This window comes from Argopecten irradians, chromosome 1, assembly GCF_041381155.1.
Source record: "Argopecten irradians isolate NY chromosome 1, Ai_NY, whole genome shotgun sequence".
Taxonomy (NCBI): domain Eukaryota; kingdom Metazoa; phylum Mollusca; class Bivalvia; order Pectinida; family Pectinidae; genus Argopecten; species Argopecten irradians.
Genome location: NC_091134.1, coordinates 50,928,300 through 50,949,732, shown reverse-complemented (window position 1 = coordinate 50,949,732; position 21,433 = coordinate 50,928,300). Strand labels below are relative to the sequence as shown.

At 33.6% G+C, this 21,433-nt stretch overlaps 1 protein-coding gene across 7 annotated transcripts in view; it reads left to right on the top strand.

The window, feature by feature from the left end:
• LOC138331925 (protein-methionine sulfoxide oxidase mical3a-like) overlaps positions 1–21,433 on the top strand; it is a 46,439-nt gene continuing 25,006 nt past the window's right edge. For 2 of the 7 annotated variants that reach the window (XM_069279793.1, XM_069279831.1), the window contains exons 1-3: positions 24–442; positions 18,918–19,200; positions 20,886–21,093. In XM_069279793.1, coding sequence (XP_069135894.1) covers positions 18,934–19,200; positions 20,886–21,093 — 475 coding nt within the window. In that variant the 5' untranslated portion in view covers positions 24–442; positions 18,918–18,933. Of the gene's footprint in view, positions 443–5,154; positions 5,248–16,014; positions 16,171–16,265; positions 16,511–18,917; positions 19,201–20,885; positions 21,094–21,433 lie in introns of those variants that run through there. The other 5 variants (XM_069279847.1, XM_069279840.1, XM_069279810.1 and 2 more) reach the window with 5 other exon arrangements.

Here is a 21,433-nt window from a genome sequence, read left to right as displayed (position 1 = left end):
TACCAAAACGAGCCCAAACGGCTTTTGTAGTTACCTCATCTGGATTAAAAAAGCCATTAATATAATTTTTTTTTATATAAATATTGATATTGTTTGTAGCTTAATTTTTTGTTACGGAAAGGTAAGTTAGCTTTTTAAAGTCTCGAGGAGAGACGAGGACCCATCATTTAAAAAAAAAACTACTGCTTCAGACTTCGTGGTGGCAAAAAAAAAAAAAAAAAAAATAATAATAAAAAAAAAAATCAGCTACTTAGACAAAAATGTGTAAGAGTAGTTTCCCTTGTTTCGTAATACACACAACCCTCCCGACAGAGGTCGGGCATACCAGTGGCAAAATGGCGCTTGACTGTGGATCTAATGAACACGAATGCTTAGGAAAGTTTTGGAGATATACATAATTTCATCTTTTTATGGATCGGAAATTTATCACACATGTTTTTAGGTAAGTATGCTTTATACGAAAATTTCATGTCTGTGTTTATGGTAAATGCACGCTACAAGGTTTCAAACGTACTTTGTTTGGGTTTGGGCTTCGCTGTGTTAGTGTGTACGTGATTTTGTGGACACAGTCTCTATGAATGGTGTTATTACGGGTCCTAAAACCAAACTTGGTGAATCATACGGGCGGCTCCTTCACTCCTCTGGTATTTACACACTCTCGCTTGTTTAAAGTCTGACACAGAAAACATGATGTTGAAAATGGCCAGGACAAGAAGCATTTACGAGTTTGAAATAAAATGTTATGTAATCTAGGTTGCTGTGAACTCAACGTGTGCACATAAGTTATACACACATGTGCACATCACGACAAGGACACCACTGTGGCCCTAACTTAGGCACACAATGCTAGGCTAGTTATCAAAACAACAATTGTAAAATACGATAAATACTGAAAATACTGTTGACAACTTAACAGTTTATATTAATGTACATTGTTTATATGGAGTGTCATGTAAGCTTACACTTACGTGTATGTGTGATTTAAGGGGTTACTTAATTTTGTAACTCTATTCTTTGCTATGAAAAATATGTATAGAAGTTGAGGTGGAAAAAGGATCCAGAGTAGCATGTGGAATAGACAGGTAGCTTCCATGGATGGACATTGTTGTAGTTTGAGTGTCTCAGAATTTTGAACTCCCAAGATGTCATACAAGTGTTAACATCACTTAAAATTCATGGAACAAAAAAGTATAGATGTCTATTAGGCTTATCTAGTTCCTGAAGAAGGAATGTATATAAGGTTTTACTTGAAAGGTGAACATGTCAAGGACATATTTAAGTAGAACACTTATTTCAACTTTAGAATAATTAACTTATGTGTAAATCTATACATGTATAGCACTTAATTCAACTTTACAACAACTTTATAATATGTGACAGTGTAAATCTATATAAGACTATAAACAATTGCATGTGTAAGCCAATTTTATTCTGATGTATATATCTGGTAATATTATGATCTATTGATCTTTTTTGACTATATAATGTGGTTCCTCGTTCTTACATATGAATTTCAGATACTTAAATCCTACATAAATTTAAACGATATAAAGAAAAATTACCAATATATAGATTCACATTTTCTTTTTTACTCCATTGAAGAGTGACATATGACACAATTGTCTGCAAAGCTCTGGCATCAATATTGACCATAGATGCCATAGGAAGATAGGGTTTCTGTATTAACATTGATTAAGCTAGACCAGGAAAACCGTTTATCATTCAACGACGATATAATCCACAATATAGAACAGCCTTTTTGATGGTGATCAGTTGACGTCACTCACCATGTCAACATCAGTGACGTCATAATGGTCAGGTTTTGGGTGTCAGTTATACCGTCATATACTTCTCTTTGCCTTGGTCAGTTTATATAGTAGAAGTGACAAGGAAATGAAAATACGAAATGATGTAAGTATTTTTTTCTGATCATAATTCATTTCAACATAATTTCTATTTGTCAGTCTCTGTTAGAAAGAAATAAACGTTACAGTATCCACGAAACCTCTCTGGGAATCTGTTGTGAGTGTTGACTGGTCAAATTGGTTGAGCTATTTAGCTATAGCTAGTTGTTTTGTGTGTCAGGTCAAATCACCCACCTATTCACCCACAATTACTGATTAATTTTCTGAATGAGTGGGATTATATTGGCATGGACCATGAATCATTTTGGCACAAGTTCATAAATTGCTGGCTATTTAAACTATTGACCGACTGCTGTACAGTTCGGGACATTTGCAGGTCATGTTAAGTTGATCAGACGATCAGCCATGGTCACTCTACTTTGCCATGTTCATTGATTTGTTTATATTGGCTATTGACACAATCTATCAAGTTGTTTGAATTGGCAGTATATACACAGAGATAACCAATTTCAATTTCTCAGTTTAATGTTTATTTAATTTGTTTATAGAATCTCAGTCTGAAACCGAGATATTCCTCAAATTTTAAAGATGCTCCACTGCCGACAAAGCATAAATGATATTCATCACTTGAACAATAATTGGTGTTTAAACATGTATATATATAGGTCTAATTAACAGAAAAAGTAATCTAAAATAATTTATTTTGCCTTTGGTGCATGCACAATCATAGTCCGAATGATTCTGACTATCTATCCGCTTTTTATATACTGACGTGAGCGGATGATATATCCATATAGGATATAGTGGCACAGAATTTTTTCGGGATGCAAATATTTTTTTTTTTGTAATTTTAACTTGAAGTAAAATTAGAAGCTCAAACTTTTCAATGGTTGTAATGGTGTAAAGTTAGTCACTTTTAGAGCTGTTATCGTAGAGAAAATGTGCATCGCGATATCGTCAAAATTTGACGATATCGTCACGATAATATCACGATTTTTGCCGAGTAAAATATAAAAGGAATTTATGGAAATATAAGTCATGTTTGGGGGACCAATCATGAAAGTACAATATAGAGTGTAATTTGTAAATAAATAAAGTGAAACATTCATCAAAACGAATGTTTATTTGTGATACTTTTAATTAGATGTTTGTTTACAAGTCAATCAGATTCTGTCTGTGTCCGACTGTGCAATGTTTTTGTTTCCTTTCCAACTAACACATGATGGGTTACGGCTGACGACGATATCGTAGATATAAGTTTTTTTAACGATATCGTCGTCTCTTCTCTACAATCGTGATATATCGCGATGCCGATATATGATAACAGCTCTAGTCACTTTCCTGTTTTTGATAGTGAAAAAATACCCTTTGTCAGCGGTGGGGCATCTTTAAAACAATATCAAATATAATATTGTATTGTAACATCTCTAAATTACCATAAATCAGAACTGTCTGAACTACATGGATTGAATGGAATTTAAATAGTTTCATTTAGTGAAGATTATTTTCTATTTAGTCTATTATTAGATAAAAAAGCTGAAAAGCACATTGGTTGCACATCATTATTATCATCATAATGTTACGTAGTACTTAGGTGCAGGTCATATAACCCAGCTGTCGTTAATGTGGATACACTAGTTAAAACCAGCAGCATAGATAACTCAAGTCTTTTGTTTTAAAGTGAAAGTATGTTGGAGTTGTTTACCAATTTATTTTTTCATCAATCATTAAACAGACAAACAGTTGTAGGATAGGATTTTGTTCTTTGTGAGTCACAACATTGAACTTACAAGCATGAAGAAATCAGCATAATTTAACACGTACATTATAAATATGAATGACCGATGATAAATGCCAGGCTAATGATATCTTAAAATGCTCAATTCAGGTTTGTTTTCATTATAAATATTATTGCAGAATATATTTTATATCTGAAAAAAAATGAAACACCAACCAGGTTGAACTTAAGGGCTTTAGCTAGCTAGATCAACATAGAGATGGTGAGCTAAATTCAAGTGGCAGTATAAATATTCCTCCTCCCAATTCAGGTGTCTTTGGACGGAATAAAAAATAGTTGATAAACACAGGAAGCAATTAATGGTAAATTATCACATGAATTGTCTGGATTTTATACAGGTCAGCTGGCATGTGTTGGTATGGTATCGCCAGTTTTATGATTCTGGTATATTGCTTGAACCATTAATTATAGCTAAACTACCAGTCAGATCAGTCCTTACCTAGACATATAATATATGTAATCATGACTCTTAATAATTCAGTTATACACATATTGCCATATTATATATATGAAGCCAAATGAAATTATGCAATAAGATTTAAATTTTCTTTGTTCTTAAAATAACCTGCCCACAGCCCACCCAGTCTTGAAATCTCTCAATTATAATGTTGGTTAATTAATGCAGTCAATGTGAATGATTTTGAGCTCATGTTGCACACTTCATGTTTATTGCTTGGAGGTCTGAAGTCCTTGGTGTTGTCCATTCCATCTATGCCTATGGAATTAGCAGCAGCATATGTTAGAAAGTCAGAGTGGTACCATCTGATATCTGAGTCACAAGTGCATACCAATAGGTATTGGTGTTGGGTCAGAGCCAATTTTAATGATAAATCATTCAGCATCTGAAAGCAAGTTGTAATTAATATCATTTTTTCCCAATTTGTATAGATCTATGTACCTAATGCATCTCATGCTCCTTTAATTAGTAATCATGTTAAATGTGTATTGTTTAATTTGATTACTGCATTTATATATTATATATGAAATTTTAAACCTTTCATGTATTGAAATCATATCTAAAGACAAATTGGGCAAACATATTCCTTCCACTTTAATTTGTTTTTGTTATACTGCAATTGGTATGACTATATTATCATATTGCTACAGAAGTCAAATTCCTCTATCATGAAGAATTACCCCTTCAGTACTGTTGTTACTTTTGAAGTTAAAACCAAAAGCCTGAGATTTGTTTTTAGTATGAAATTTGTTCCCAGCACACAAGATTAATTTCATAGTTATATATAGTTGTTAACAGTCAAGATATGTGAGTATGGGTATTATAAGCTGGTCTTGCTGATAATCACCAACGTACAATTTTCCTGTTTGGTTAGGTCATTCACTTGAAATAGTTTCCTTTCGGATGGCTCAGACATGAATGTTAGGGTTTATACAGGTACAGTTTAATGTGTCAGGCTTTGTTCAGGGATCTCAGCAGCTATATATATATATAAGCAGTTGATGTTCCTCAGTACTGTAGTTCATGTTAGTGTGAATCTGTTACAAGAGGATATCCATAAACAGCTATTAACCCTGATCAATGATATTCAATTCAATGATAAACAAGAGACAGTTTATATATGAGTCGTAAGTTACCGGGTATTTTTTATTTTTTTTATTTAGGTTATATATACAAAATAATTTGTATGTACATGTTATATGATGTATTTAATATGAACAGTACAATTTATTCATTCACGAGAGTCTGATACATCAAAGTTAAATTTTTACTAATCATTAATTAATATTTTGAAAGATTGAAGTCTTTAATTATGAAGTTAATTCACCTATTTGATGGTATAACTTTAAATTACTTAGTAACGATGAAGATGCCTTAAATATATGCTTTAACAGTGAGTTTAACTTGGTGTGCCAGATGTGTAGTCTATAAAAAGAATTCTATCATGAGGAATTACCCACATGTGTCAGCTGGTGTATATCTGAGTCTACTGTAAGTATCCCACAGGTGAAACAGACTGAAGATAGTGCTACCTGCAGCTGTACTGGCCATGGATAGGGATGATAGGAGTCTATAGAAACCTTCATCAATAGGATGATATGAATTAGAAAGCTTCTTGCATGGATAGGATGGCTTATTTGCGCCTCTATTCCTTTTGTTAACTACATAATTTCCTTAGTAATTAAGGAATGACAGGTGCTACATATGCATATATCAATTCAAGCCAATTGCTGTTTTGATCTTCTCACTCTAAAATTATACCTGAAACCAGAATACATTTTGTATTTTACTTTACCAATTGAAAACCAAGGGTATATGAAAAAGCAGTACATTGTCAGTAAAATGTCAGAAAAAAAAAATCATTATTGAAAGAAATTTAAGATACAAAATTTGATTAGACTTGTATTTATAGATATAAAATAGCTGTGACTTTTAAATAATAAAACACTGTTCGCCTCACTCGCCATCATCCTGTAGAAATGAAATATCTTTCTCCCAAAGGACAGTATCACATTACAGTTCTGCATACAAATGGATGGAGATGAAATAGAGTTTTGGTTCAGGTCAATTATCAAATAAATGGTATGTTGACTATTTGCTGTGTGTGTGTGTGTTTTGGCAGTAACCCCATACTATAGATATCAATATTTTCTATATTATGTAGATGTTTATACAGCTCTGTAGAATTTGTAACATGGATAGATGGTGTGCCAAATTGTGGCTTTCTCGATTATTCAGGGTATGTATATATACACACATACATCTTCATTAGCAACAAAAATAATTATAAAAATTACTGTAAAAGAAGCAGTATAAATGACCGACTCTGTATAAAGACCACCTGTCTGTTGGACAGATTTTTATCTGCATTCCAAATGGCTCGACACAATGTAACCTGTGTATAAAGACCACATCTTTTCCATTGACATGTTGCCTTAACCTTGTAATTGATTGGTCTTTACAAGTTTGATCCAACCAATGATGTTGCTCCTTCAAAGTTCTTGCAGTTGGAGTTTCCATATACTCTCTTTGATTTAAAGTGAAAAGAAGATTTTCTGTTTAATGTGAGATTTCAGAAAATGTAGGAAATGTGAGCACCAAGATGGATTGGGATGATATTAGTGTATAGGGTTGAATCATCACTCAGAGATCTGATTGAATTCCAATAGATCTATGTTTAGTAAATTCTTGATACATGTTCACTTCTTTATTGGATGGGTTATCTCAATTAGGTTATTTAGTGTTAGTAAAAATCCTTAGTCGGGATGGGATACGAACTTAACCTCTTTGTTAGAATTAAGGGTCATCTGGTGGATGATTCTATTTTATAATTAATTGAGAAACACCTTTAATTTGTGTTTGTTGATATAAAAAAAGGTTACATGTAGAGTCAATTGGTAGGTGATTTAAAAAAAATATTCAGGTATTAGCTGATGCCAAAAGGTAAACTTTTGTTTAATTATTTTTAAAGCGAATTCTCACCAGTTCATGTAAGTTTTAAATTTAGATTTAATTCAAAATAGGGACTGTAACCTGAGGTATGATAACACTATAGCTATATATATCTAATTGAGGTTTCTGTATGAGTGGTAATGTTGGTATAAAATCTCCTTTGTTCATATGTCCACATGACTGTGAGAACTTATAAGGGAGAATGTATACCTATTGCATATTATATACCTGCATGTGTAGTGCTTTGAATTCTAAAGAAAAGTTTGCTGTCATCCTCCAATATCGTGTGGACATGCTGGTTATTCTAGACAGACTATACTAGCTAGCTCTGCCCTTTGTATGCCCTTTACTGAAACAAAGAAAATAATTTAAGGAAATTTTAACATTGAATTCTTGGACTTTCCTGCTTCTCCATCGATGTGATACATAATTATATAAATACAAAAGAAAATTGACAGCAAAGATAAATTGTGTGTGTGTTTTGGCAGTAACCCCATACTATAGATATCAATATTTTCTATATTATGTAGATGTTTATACAGCTCTGTAGAATTTGTAACATGGATAGATGGTGTGCCAAATTGTGGCTTTCTCGATTATTCAGGGTATGTATATATACACACATACATCTTCATTAGCAACAAAAATAATTATAAAAATTACTGTAAAAGAAGCAGTATAAATGACCAACTCTGTATAAAGACCACCTGTCTGTTGGACAGATTTTTATCTGCATTCCAAATGGCTCGACACAATGTAACCTGTGTATAAAGACCACATCTTTTCCATTGACATGTTGCCTTAACCTTGTAATTGATTGGTCTTTACAAGTTTGATCCAACCAATGATGTTGCTCCTTCAAAGTTCTTGCAGTTGGAGTTTCCATATACTCTCTTTGATTTAAAGTGAAAAGAAGATTTTCTGTTTAATGTGAGATTTCAGAAAATGTAGGAAATGTGAGCACCAAGATGGATTGGGATGATATTAGTGTATAGGGTTGAATCATCACTCAGAGATCTGATTGAATTCCAATAGATCTATGTTTAGTAAATTCTTGATACATGTTCACTTCTTTATTGGATGGGTTATCTCAATTAGGTTATTTAGTGTTAGTAAAAATCCTTAGTCGGGATGGGATACGAACTTAACCTCTTTGTTAGAATTAAGGGTCATCTGGTGGATGATTCTATTTTATAATTAATTGAGAAACACCTTTAATTTGTGTTTGTTGATATAAAAAAAGGTTACATGTAGAGTCAATTGGTAGGTGATTTAAAAAAAATATTCAGGTATTAGCTGATGCCAAAAGGTAAACTTTTGTTTAATTATTTTTAAAGCGAATTCTCACCAGTTCATGTAAGTTTTAAATTTAGATTTAATTCAAAATAGGGACTGTAACCTGAGGTATGATAACACTATAGCTATATATATCTAATTGAGGTTTCTGTATGAGTGGTAATGTTGGTATAAAATCTCCTTTGTTCATATGTCCACATGACTGTGAGAACTTATAAGGGAGAATGTATACCTATTGCATATTATATACCTGCATGTGTAGTGCTTTGAATTCTAAAGAAAAGTTTGCTGTCATCCTCCAATATCGTGTGGACATGCTGGTTATTCTAGACAGACTATAGCTAGCTCTGCCCTTTGTATGCCCTTTACTGAAACAAAGAAAATAATTTAAGGAAATTTTAACATTGAATTCTTGGACTTTCCTGCTTCTCCATCGATGTGATACATAATTATATAAATACAAAAGAAAATTGACAGCAAAGATAAATGATCCTAAATACATTTTGCTATGGTGTTGAGGGGGCAGGGTAATTACCGTATTCGACCCAATAGGCGCCCATGTCCCTATAAGCACCCCTCCCCTTTTTAAGGCCTCAATTTCAATTGTCCACGCATAAACAAAGACCAAAACTATACAAAACTGTATATATTTGCAGTAATTTCGTCTTATTAGCACCTTTTCATTTTTCAATTTTTCAAACGCCCTGGGCGCTTATTGGGTCGAATACGGTAAGTGTTAATTACATAAAGATTCGTTAGTTTGTAGATGAATAACTTAAAAATTTTTATTATCAATTTGTTTAGAACTATATTAGTGTACTAGGAATGTAATAGTTTAATTTATTTACATGGGAATTAAATTTCTATTAAAAGAAAAATTGTAATCTTTATCTGATACCTGCTAAATTGATCTGGTACTTAAGCAATTAAAACAATATTAAAACAGTAAAAAAATTAAACCCTGTGTAATTATCAACTGCATGTGTTAAAATTCTAAATGCACTGCTGCTTTATGTATATACCTGTGTTCCGCAATGTGTGTTACTAAAGCTTTTATAGTCTGTCTTTTGTCTATATGTATGATGTGAATATATATGCACTGACTGAAGTATGATGTCTGATGTTGGAAATAACTGATGACGACATGCTGTTGAATGGGTCTTTGTATACTGAGCTATGGTAGAGGTTGACGTTGACTGTAGAAGGTGCCGTACTCCTTATGTTAGGTATGTACATATGGGTGGGTGTAACAACCTAATTACCAGGTCTAGTCATCACAATGTGTTTACCTGTGTTATCTAACCACTTCCGATATCTTGGCCTTTGACCAGTAAACTACATTAAAACCAGGAAAGTTTATTCAGCAGATGATTGTGAAATGTGTGGCTATTAAATTATCAAAGGTGTTTACCTGTAAGCTGAATTATATACCTGGATTTAACGAGATTCACCTATGATAATCATCTACCTGATACAGGTGTGATCTCTTGCCCATATAGCTAACATGTAGTGGACATTCTAGCCACTAAGGTTTACCTGTATACAATGTCAACACCTACACACAGGAGGGACTTATACCTATACAGTGTACATACTAGCTGTGTGATGACCAGGTGATTTAACACCTGAGGCTGCAGGTAGAAATGTTATTTGACCTGTCCATGTAGATGAGAGCTGCTGTAAACCTGTGGTTTTACCTGTCCACCTACATCTATCTAACAGGTGTCTATATAGTAGCTATAGATATACATAGACTTGGTAAACTACAACAAAAAAAGTAGATATAAGGCTTGACTACTAGTGATATTATATATAGCTGCTGCATATATGTATACCATAGTTAGTTTGCATATGAAAATATATATGTAATTAAGTATAATGTATGCATAGTTGTGTAAAAGTGCATGATGTACATGTATAGGTATGTAATAAAAGTAGAGTGGTAATCAGGTAATCGTGATGCTGTATAGGAAAGTGTACTAGTGTATTCCCTCCCTGTTGACAAAGCCTATATATGTCCATGTCCATGTACTTGTGCATTGAGCTGTGGGAATATTTATCACCACTTGGATGATGTCACTGCTGCTTCTATCTATATTGATGATAAATGATCCCTTTTGTTAAGTAGCTATATAGATCATTTATGAGATAAAATTTTATTGTGGCATATATAGATAAAAAATTCTTTATTAGGGAAAGTTTTGCTGGAGATTTCTGATTTTGATAATATTACAGTACATATACTAGCTCAATTTTGCAATAACTGTTAATCAAATAACTGGGATGTGTGTTTATAAACATGCTTTCATCTACAATATTGTAAAGAGTATTGATCTCATGACTCAGATATATCATCATCACTGTACTGAATAGACTTATATAGTTATATTTTTATATGATAAAGATATTGCATATGTAGCTAGATAGGTAACAAGAAACATTTTAGCTATATTTTTTATAATATACTGAGAGTTCTCATATGATATATTCAACTGTTTGCCAATGGTCATGATGAAAATAGCTAAATCATTCTCTCTTGGTTAAGGCAGCTATGTTTTATAGTGACACATCTAGATCAGTATGTAGGTCTATATGATCATGATGTATGAAAATTGTATCCATACATTAGACCAATCAAGGACTTGCAAGTGCACCTGCCCTGTGACATGTACTATTGGTCGGTGATTTTCTCACAGTAGTAAGTATAAAGTACTTATCTGCTTCATATGTTTGATTTCTCCATGCAGGGTCATTTCAAAATATATGGCACATACATATAAAATCCTTTGTGAACCAAAATCAGCCTTGACCATAGGTATACTTTTTGTAGTCCATACATTACACTTTTTCAGTCCATTTATATTGTTGATTTACACTTTAATGCACACACACAAAGGGTGTTTCGTGAAGAACCGCATATCTCATACACTCAAACTTCAAACAGAACTTTGTGTATTTGGTCGGGATGAATGCATACATGTCTTATGTAAGGTGGTTTTAGTTACTTTACTGTTCATAATGCGCTATGCTGGATATATTCATAGAAAGACATTGCCTGTTCTGGTCCACAATGGAGATATATTGCAGCTGTTTTACACATATAGACATTATCCATGCATGAGTATGCCTGTTAATCAAGTTACAATTTTAACAGGGAAATGCAGACTGCACACATGAACTGAATAATGTAGTGAGTTAGCGAAGTTTTTTGTCACAGCAACATTAACTATACATGCATAGCTTTTGTAGTTTACATGCAATGTAAAGTTGGTGCATCATTTATAATATATACCCGGTATATTATACTGTACGACTGAACAATGTCATCGGAGTAACATTCACTTCAATCTAGCACTTTCTTTACTCGGTTTTCTTGAGTGTATTATAAGTATTTAGTAAAAAAATTAGTTGTGTTTGAAAAATAGTTTACTGGATTTAGTTATCACAAGAAAGTTGAAGGTTTAAGAATGTAAGACAAAACAATTCAGTATTTGGAGAATCCAAGTAAACATTTGCATAGGCTTTAAATGCAAGACTTAGGATAAGATATGGAGGTGTGTTAGCGGAGACGGTAGAATTTGTAAAGCCCACAATTAACGTTGATCTGACCTGTTGTGTATATGAAAAGATAATCTGAGGAATTTAACTTATCTGAACAGGGAGACTTGTCTGATCTTTCTGCCTAATTAGTAAGGCTTTATGAAGAGGGACATATCTCCAGGTTATGTGTCAATGAACTGCTATGCAGTCAGTCTGTCTTAATATGCTCTCTGCTAATTCGGCTATAAGGATTTAAAAATGTGTTCTACAAAAGATAATTATTTTCCTGTTTATACTTGCTGTGTGGGTTAGAATTACATTGGAGCTATATTCTTCATGGATACTTCTATTGTGTTCAATACTTTACATCTTGGACAATTCAATAGAACACTATATATATATATATAGAACACCCAGTATTTGTTTAGTGAATGTTAGATCAATCGGGTTTTCCCACAGAAACACAATCTTATTGTATGCCCTTGGCCCTAAATATAATTGATAATTTGAAGAGATGACAAACTAGAAAAATCAAGTAATCACGTATAATTATTGTGTTATGATTTACCTCATTGATCTGATGCAAAAAAATAAAGAAAATCAAGAACCACTTAATTAGTTAATAAATATATAAGTCAATGGCCTAGAGTGAAAATAAATGTTGAATAATATATACAATCTTGTATACAGATATGAAAAAATTCATGGCTGAACACTTTGACCACGTGATATTAATTTCTATTGTACCTTGAGTATAGTTTGTATTTATATATACATTATGCTTGGAATGTGGAATCAAGGTTTGAATTATTTACACTATACCCTACGGCTGAAAAGATTCATTGGAATGTCAAAATGACACTGTTTTAGGGAATTTATTGAATATTTAGTCTTAATAATTCATTTTTTCCCAGCTTTATATAGATAAATTAAAAAGAAATATGAAAACTTGTAACCAACATAAGCATGATGCCTTTGTACATAAATATAGTAATTGTAATTACTGTATTCGACCCAATAAGCGCCCATGTCACTACAAGCGCCCCTCTCCCTATTTCAATTGCCCAAGCATAAATAAAGGCCAAAACTACACAAAATTGTATAGATTAGCAGTAGTTTCATCTTATTAGCACCTTTTCTATTTTTCATTTTTTTAAATGCCCTGTGCGCTTATTGGGTCGAATATGGTAATTGACTAATAAGAATTTTGTTAAGTACTGGTAATAAGATATTAATCTTTATTAGCCCACCATCATCAGATGTACTGAAAGTACTGAAGGGATTCTTCTCAAATTTCATATGTAGGTCCCCCTAGGGCCCTAGTTGTGCAAATTGCATTTTGTAACTGATAGGTCAACAAGATGGCAGCATGGCCGCCATCTTCGATTTTATTGTTGAAGTTTGTTACCACTATTTCGTAGAAAGTACTATAGCGATTTGTCTCAAATTTTATATGTAGTGTGTTTGAAAAAGTTTGAAAAGCAGGAAAAAGATCCCTGTTTCCATTGTCAAACAAAGATCATTCTTTGGTGGGCACCAAGATCCCTCTGGGATCTCTTGTTTTTTGTACTGATCATGCATACATATTGCATATAAGCCTTTAAATCATAGTGTGACTTTTATATATAATTCCCTGAATAATTAGAACTTTTAAAATGATAGTGACATTTCTCCTATAGAGTATGCAAGTGTTGAGATATTTGGTTTACCATCTATATATAACAAACCATTTCCTATTTGGCATCTTTTGTCTCTTTTGACTCTTAAGAGTGCAGTAATTAGATACAAAAATATTAGGCTATTAGCTGCCTGCCAGACAAGCTTGTTTCTAACTGAACCAATGCACGATACTGGCATTTCTATGAGTTTTTAAAGACCGACATTATTTTGTTAAAATTTAAGTTTGGTAGATAAACAAAAACTGTTAGACACTACACAGGCTCTACTCTCTCAAAACAGATAGAACTATGCAAGTAAAATTTAAGCTTATAATTTAGATCTACATGCATGTAAAATAATGATTCATGATTTCAAGTAGGGGAGATAATTCAAATTTATTTGCACATAAAACTTCAGACTTGATATGATTAGGTAGAGAGGGGAGAGTAGAATATAAAAGGAGTGGTGAAAGGATAACAGCTTTGTGGTTTTATAGTAAGTACCCTAATAACTTTTGATTCTGTGCCATGCAAGGACTGATGCTAGTTTATCATTGTAGATGTAGGAAACCCTAATCAGCTGTGCTACACAGACATGTGCTGGTGATTAGATTTGACCTCAGACAACTTGTGGTTAAACTTAATGTTTAGTTCTATGCTTGTGGACTTCAAATAATTGTGGCCACCAGGCTATGAGGGCAGTTTATTGGAAGTTCATATGTGGCACTGTAGCATTACAAATATTTCCTTTTTGAAAACATATCATTTAATATTGCGTGTAGTTTGCATAAGAATGATACATCAAAATATTTCTTGAAAGGATTTAGTGTGAAATTGAATTGAATGGATTTTTGTTGAAGGTTAAAATATAAGTTTATTTCCTGATACTTGTGATTACCCCTGAAAGGAATACATACACACACCTGTCTTTTCAATTGGTTACTTGATTTTATGCCTCATGAAAATTAAAATGTTCATAAAGGAAAGAAATTCTTATGGCCATAGTAGGCTTATATTGGGGTTTATACAGCCTTGATATAGCTAGGGAATCAATAGATTCTACAGCATTGTTCCAGCTAGGGCCTATAGTCTGCATTCATTTCCCATCCACTCTACAACTACTTGACAGATACAAAAAAGATCGGCAGAAATTTCAATATGTCAGGCCTCTAAGAAGGCCAAACATCCCATCATCAATAGAGAGCTATAATTACCCTAAGAAAATAACATCCGCTGCAGAAGGCAAAAACATAGAAAGTCTGTTGGGAGTGAAGAAGGCAAAAACATGGAAGATCTGTGAAGGATAGGAGACTAATTGTTGACAGACTGGCTGTGTTTGTCTGTCTTCTGTCTGTCCATCAACCGAGGTCAGACCATCAATCAGTTTCCCAATGTCTGATCATTCTGCTGCATGACTTATAGTTACATGCTGAATGGTATAGCTTCTTATTCCCATAACTAATCTCTTTCTGTTTGTGTCTAAAGCTTGCATAGATTTAGAAAAATTCAATTTATAGAGATGTATATATAAATGCCAACACTTAAAACCAGTTTATTTTTTATTTACATGCCAATAACAACTGAATGGTGATTATGAGTACTATTACATGTATAGAAATATGTGAAAATTAATATATTGTGTGAACCGAGGTAATGAAATCTATTACACATGACAAATTATTACAGTATTTGCCTATAGGATGAATTAATGCTTTCATGCAGACACTTATATGTGACCTTGACTCTTTTCAAATTCAATTAAAGTGATTATGATTCAAATTTTCAATTTTATGTTCTTCTAAATATAACACCTGGTCGTGAACCTTGAAAATAATAGGAAGAATTTATGCACCATTCATTATTTAATTCCAGTTAAATTACATGCACTGAATGCATGGTATGTTTAATGGTTAATTAATGTTAACAGATTGGAATTAATGTACACTTAAATATCATATTAATCTAAAATTTATCAGAGTAATATACCAGGTTGATTATAAAATTATGCGATGTCATTAGTTTTGTGTATAATTTAGCTTTAACAACTTGGAATTTTTGGATTATTTCTGGATTATATTACAGAGTTTTACAGTGTAAAATACACATTCTCTGGTGTGTATTGGGTGAACTCTCCACTTAGATGAACTTTTAAGTATGTCACACCCTATTTCAGGTACAGTATACTTACCTATGCAGAATTAAACAGCCTAACGTAAACGTCTTTCAGTTTATAAAGGAAAGGTGTGTGTCTTCGATAGACTTTATGATACACTTTAATTCGGTGTACAATAAACACCCCATTTAAGATAGATTATGAATAAGTTATTTGACTTATATAGTTACACAACACTAACCAGTGTGTACAGGGATGGTTTAGGGGTGTCGAAGGGTAATTGGATTTCCCCACATTTCTCCATACTCCACATAACAATAAAACCGGAAGTCTTTCATTACTCTTTCACTCCCACTAAAGATCTGTCATAGAGTGATTACTAAAGACTTGGAACATTGTCAGTAACGTTCTGGTAGTAAAGATGTACAGTGTTGCTTCATCATAATGGATAACTGTATTTTGCTTAAGGTCTGTAGTAGGAAAGTGATGATGTAAGTATATACTGTAAGATTATACTATACACATACCTATACTGTTTGTGAGTGTAGATATATAAACCTGTACTGACAGGTGACACAGATACTATAGATAGCTACTGGTACAGTGTGTATTAAATACATAGTAACTGTTGTGTTCATGAAGGAATATAAGTGCTATAGCAGGAAAATCTTCATCAGAGGAAAAGTTTATAAATGAGAAAAATTTTCTTGAAAGGAGTCGAGAGCTAATTGCTTATTGCCAAAAGCAGATCTTGTTTCGGGTGAAAAAGAAATATTTTGATCAGTAGAGCTGTGTCTAAATGTTGGCTGTATCTCATACCTGGTACCACATGTATGTATTAATTAACTTAACTCAGGCTCTAGCCTGGGCACTAAAATTCTCTTCCACTCAAAATGTTTTGGAATAACCTGTGTATGACTTACCAGGTTATTGAATCCTTCATATAGTGAACACCAATTTGTGTAGATTCCAGGTGTAAGTAAACACAATCTACCTGGTTTGTATACAAGTATCAGGTTTACTGTAAACAGGAAGATATGTATAAACATCACCAGCTTTATCAGTCTACTGTGTATATTGTAATGCTAATCTCAAGTAGGTTGTTCTTTTACATGTAAGTATGTATTTCATTCTCAAGAAAATCACACTATGTTTATCATGAGTAAATGAATGAATTCAGATATGTAAAGCCAACAAAGTCACTTCCTTATAAGCATAGTTTGTTGTACACATATTGAAACATGTTATAGGGACTTTGATGAAAAATGAAAATACATTGTAATCATGAATTCTTTGTGAGCATGCATTTTCGTTATAAATTGTCTACTATAGTATTGACTATTTTCTGTGTACAGAATGTTTTAGATATAACATTGTAACAAGGTAACATTAAGTTTTATAAGCATTATAATTCAACCAACACTAAAAGTTTTGATCAGTCAATAATGTTGTATTGGCCATTTCAATTACCACATTAAGCATATATATATTGATTCCGAGTAAATACATGTAACTGAGCATTATTTTTTATGATTTTCCAATACAAGTTGAAAAGTAAAATGTTTCCTAGCAAGTTAAATTTCTGATATCTTCATAACGTTTGAGACATTGAGGGATTAATTGACACCCATATATATTGTAATGTGTGGTACCATTTTCCAGCAGCCAAGGCAGCAGAGTGTATGGTGTCATGTCACTGAGAGTCAGACAATAATGGGCCAGTCTATGCTGCTGATAAGTCATCAGTTGATCCTAGTGATGACATCTATTGTTTTCACAGCTACTAGTACCCAATCTGGCCTTATGTGGGTTTTAGCTTGATGACAGTCAAATTTATCATCACCATTTATTGGAGAGAGAGTGCTTGTATAGAAGGTCACTTTTCCAGAGTGGTATATGTACAAACAAACAAACAAACACATAACGTTTGAATGTGTTGAAATATGAGTTGAACATGTGTTACATGATCGGAAAAACTAGGTCCTTTTTGACCATGCATGCTGCAATAGGATTGCCAGCCCAATGTGATAGGCAGGTTGACCATTACCTTGCCTATATGGATTGTTGTTGCTCCTGCTTTCAATAATTACATTATTGTATGCCCGGTTCAGTCAAGATTTACTGGGTCCTTTGTGTATATTTGTGTAGCATCCTCAGGCTAAATCCCAGTGTTACTGCTTCCTGACATACCATGGGTAAATTAAGTGCTAGGTATCATGATCAGTGTATGTTGTGAGGACAGCCAGAGCTTACAGATATTGATAGCCTCCTGGTCCTACTGAGGTCATGTGAGAGGAAGATCATCACCTGTCTGGTGTGTGTCACCCACCACTGTATGTCCCTGACAGAGTGATAGCTGGGTCTAATATCACACCAGTCTTGTGATCATCAAAAGGTTTTCTATTTCAACCTGAACCAGTCAGTCAAACCGGTGATGTCTACATTATTTCCTGATTTAAGCCTTAGCCTGGGCTGTGTGCTAGGTTCATATGCATTTCACTGAAATTACTACTATCCCTAAAAATATTTGTGGGGAAAATTACTGGCTTACATATATGATTAACACTATATCTAGCCGATGTAGCAGGAAGACATGACATGACCAACATCCCCAGAGGATACAATCCACACTGTATGTGGTGTTCCTCTAGTGGTATATATGTAAGCTATACAATGAATATAGCCCTGTAAAAACCGCCGCCCGCTGCAATAAAAAGGCCATTGTGATTGACAGATCAAATTGATCCAGGTCAACTGTTTGCATGAGAGTGTGAACTCTGAATGATATTTAGCATACCAATGTTATATAAAATAAACATTTACATACTGCAGAGAAATATGTTCTTTATTGTTGATAATAGCTAAAGAATGCAGACACATAAGTAGCGAAATTGTATACCAGTAGATGTCTCAAACAATGGACAGCTTATACTGATATTTACACATTAAAACTTTGCTCTATCAATCAATGAGGAATTTTAAGAGATATCTATCTTTTATAAGCTGCTTTGAGATTTTGGCTTACCCTGCCATCTGAAATGTGTTGGGAACTACAATCGTGTATTACGGTAACCAATATATCTAGCTGTCATAGAGTGTCCTGTACTTCCCTGTCTATCGTCTTATAATGTAATGCTATGTATGTTATAAATATCTTATTGTAGAAATCGTGAAGCTACAATTTTATCTCAAGACTTATGAAAAAAAACTGATGTTTGAAATTATTTATATTTTGCAGGTTATAGAGATGCATTATGGATTATCGCCATGGCGAGGTAGGGGAAGTATCCGTAGACCTCTTATTTGACGACTTCATCAAAGCAGGCACATGTAAGCATATTCTATCCACATTCCAACAACTGTGTGAGGAGTTGGACATCAAGCACACTACCCATAGACACTTCTACCGCCGACTCCGCAACCGTATCACATCATGGAAGGCGCAGACTGTGTGGGCCAAGCTCGACAAACGAGCAGGGCTCAAGGAGTACCGCAAAGGAGAGTCCTGCTCCGACACTAGGGTAGGTATATTGTATAGTACTAGAACAATCTGCTTTTATGCTCTCTTTACGTATTGCAGTCAGATGAGTGGTTCTTGGGAGCATATCATTGTTTCATCAATCAATCAGTTGGCTATCACAAGATAAGAGTCAAGACACAATATTGAATACAGTACGTAAAATATTTCAAGAATTCAACTTCATCTGAGTTCCAAAAGAAAAAAAAACCCTCCATTTCAAACTTTCCCCATATTCAGATTTCATTACTTTACTATGGCTGTAGAAACCTCGACAGTACAATTGATGCCTACTTGTCGATAAACCTTCCCATAAATGGAAGATCAGGAGGTACACTAGGGACACTGAGAATGTAAGATATATAGAAATGTATGTAGCAGAGCAACTTATTAGGTTAGAAACAATTTCATTAGTGATAACTCTGTAGCCACAAAGGGAATTAATACTGATGTGTCTGAGACTGGATGCCACAAGTCTGCAATGGCAGTGATTACAGATCGAGATTTAGCCAGTGCCCAGACAGATCTAAAGAGAGTAGAAGTTAGACTGGCTAGGTCTTGTCTTGATTTGGTTAGCCTGCAACTTAACCAGACAGTATGGCATTGTAACTAGAGCTGAGGTAGTGGAAATATGTTTGTTGATAAGGATCCTCATAAAGAATTTATAGCCAGATCATATTATATCCTGGTGTATTATGATTTTGAAAAAATACCCTGTTGGGTGTTGATTCGTTTTTTTTGCCAGTAGTGCTAAATCAGATGAATGTGTTGTCAAACTGAATTATATTACCAATAATGAATTTGTTCAGTGAATAGTAAATGACTTAAAAGTAAGATTATATCATGAATTTAAAAGGATTTAGAAATAGTCAATGAAAGTAAATCTATTCTTGACACCATGCATCCAACAATGTTAACGGAAGGATTGAGAGTGTCGACATGATGTCTCTGTTTACATTTAATGAAATCTCTTTGCATGGGTCTGAGGTAGTCATTATGGCACAGATGTGTCAATTTCATAGGGAAAAAATAAATCTAACATTTGTACAGATTTCATTACTATATTACTACAAGTGTATACGTAGTGCTCTGTGATTTGCCTATTGTCATTTCACATATCAATTATCATACATACTGGAAGAGATGTAGCACAATTCATGCATTGGTGCTACCAGTTAGATTTATACTGTTACATGAATTTACTGCAACCTCTGACTCCCAAGATAAAAATGCATGCAATTAGATCTAAACGTGTAATGTAAAAGAGACTTTGGTTCAGAAATATGCTTTTCGTATTACAATAAACTGACAACCTCTGTAGAAAGACCACTTGTTGCCTTAACAAGACCAGTGGTCCCAAATGACCAATTTCAATATAATTCAACATGAGTATAAAGACCAACTTTTTTCATCAATCTCTTGTGTGGTCTTTACAGATAAGTTTGACTATATACATTGAACTTTAATTAGATTTGTGTGTGTAAGTAATATACCTGTTTTGTAATACAGTCAATCTTTTTAACTCAGAGCCTGTGGAACCTCAGCAAAACTTATTAAGACTTTTAGGTTAATGAATTCACAATATCTTGAGTTAAACATCAATGTAAACTTAAATTTGGACCATCAAAAGACCAAATATGAATTTTGTTGTTACTGAAACTCAGTCTTTAAACTCCTTGTATATTCCAGGTACTTGTGATTGGTGCAGGACCATGTGGGTTGAGGACGGCCATCGAGTGTGCCCTGTTAGGGGCACGTGTGGTGCTGGTGGAGAAGAGGGACAGTTTCTCCAGAAACAATGTGCTTCACCTCTGGCCCTACCTCATCACAGACCTCAAAAACCTTGGTGCCAAAAAGTTCTTTGGAAAATTCTGTGCTGGAGCCATCGATCACATCAGTATGCATCTTTGATCTGATATGTCATTGTTCTTGACTGTAATGTAATGTTTTCTAGAGGAATTTTTGGATGCAGTAAAAGATGCAGACATGTTCGTTTACATTCTCTAGTATGTTACAATTATTCTTTAAGATACATGTACATGAAATGATGATTAATTAATTTCTATGAATGGGGGGAGAGGAAATGACACGGCTGAATAACTTCAGTAGAAAAAGTTAATGCAGATCATATTTTTGCTATGACAGCCTCACAGGCAGCATCACTTTTGTAAAAGATGATCTTTATAATAATGTAATTATATAATATGCCATTATTAAACCCTTATATTTGTGTTTAT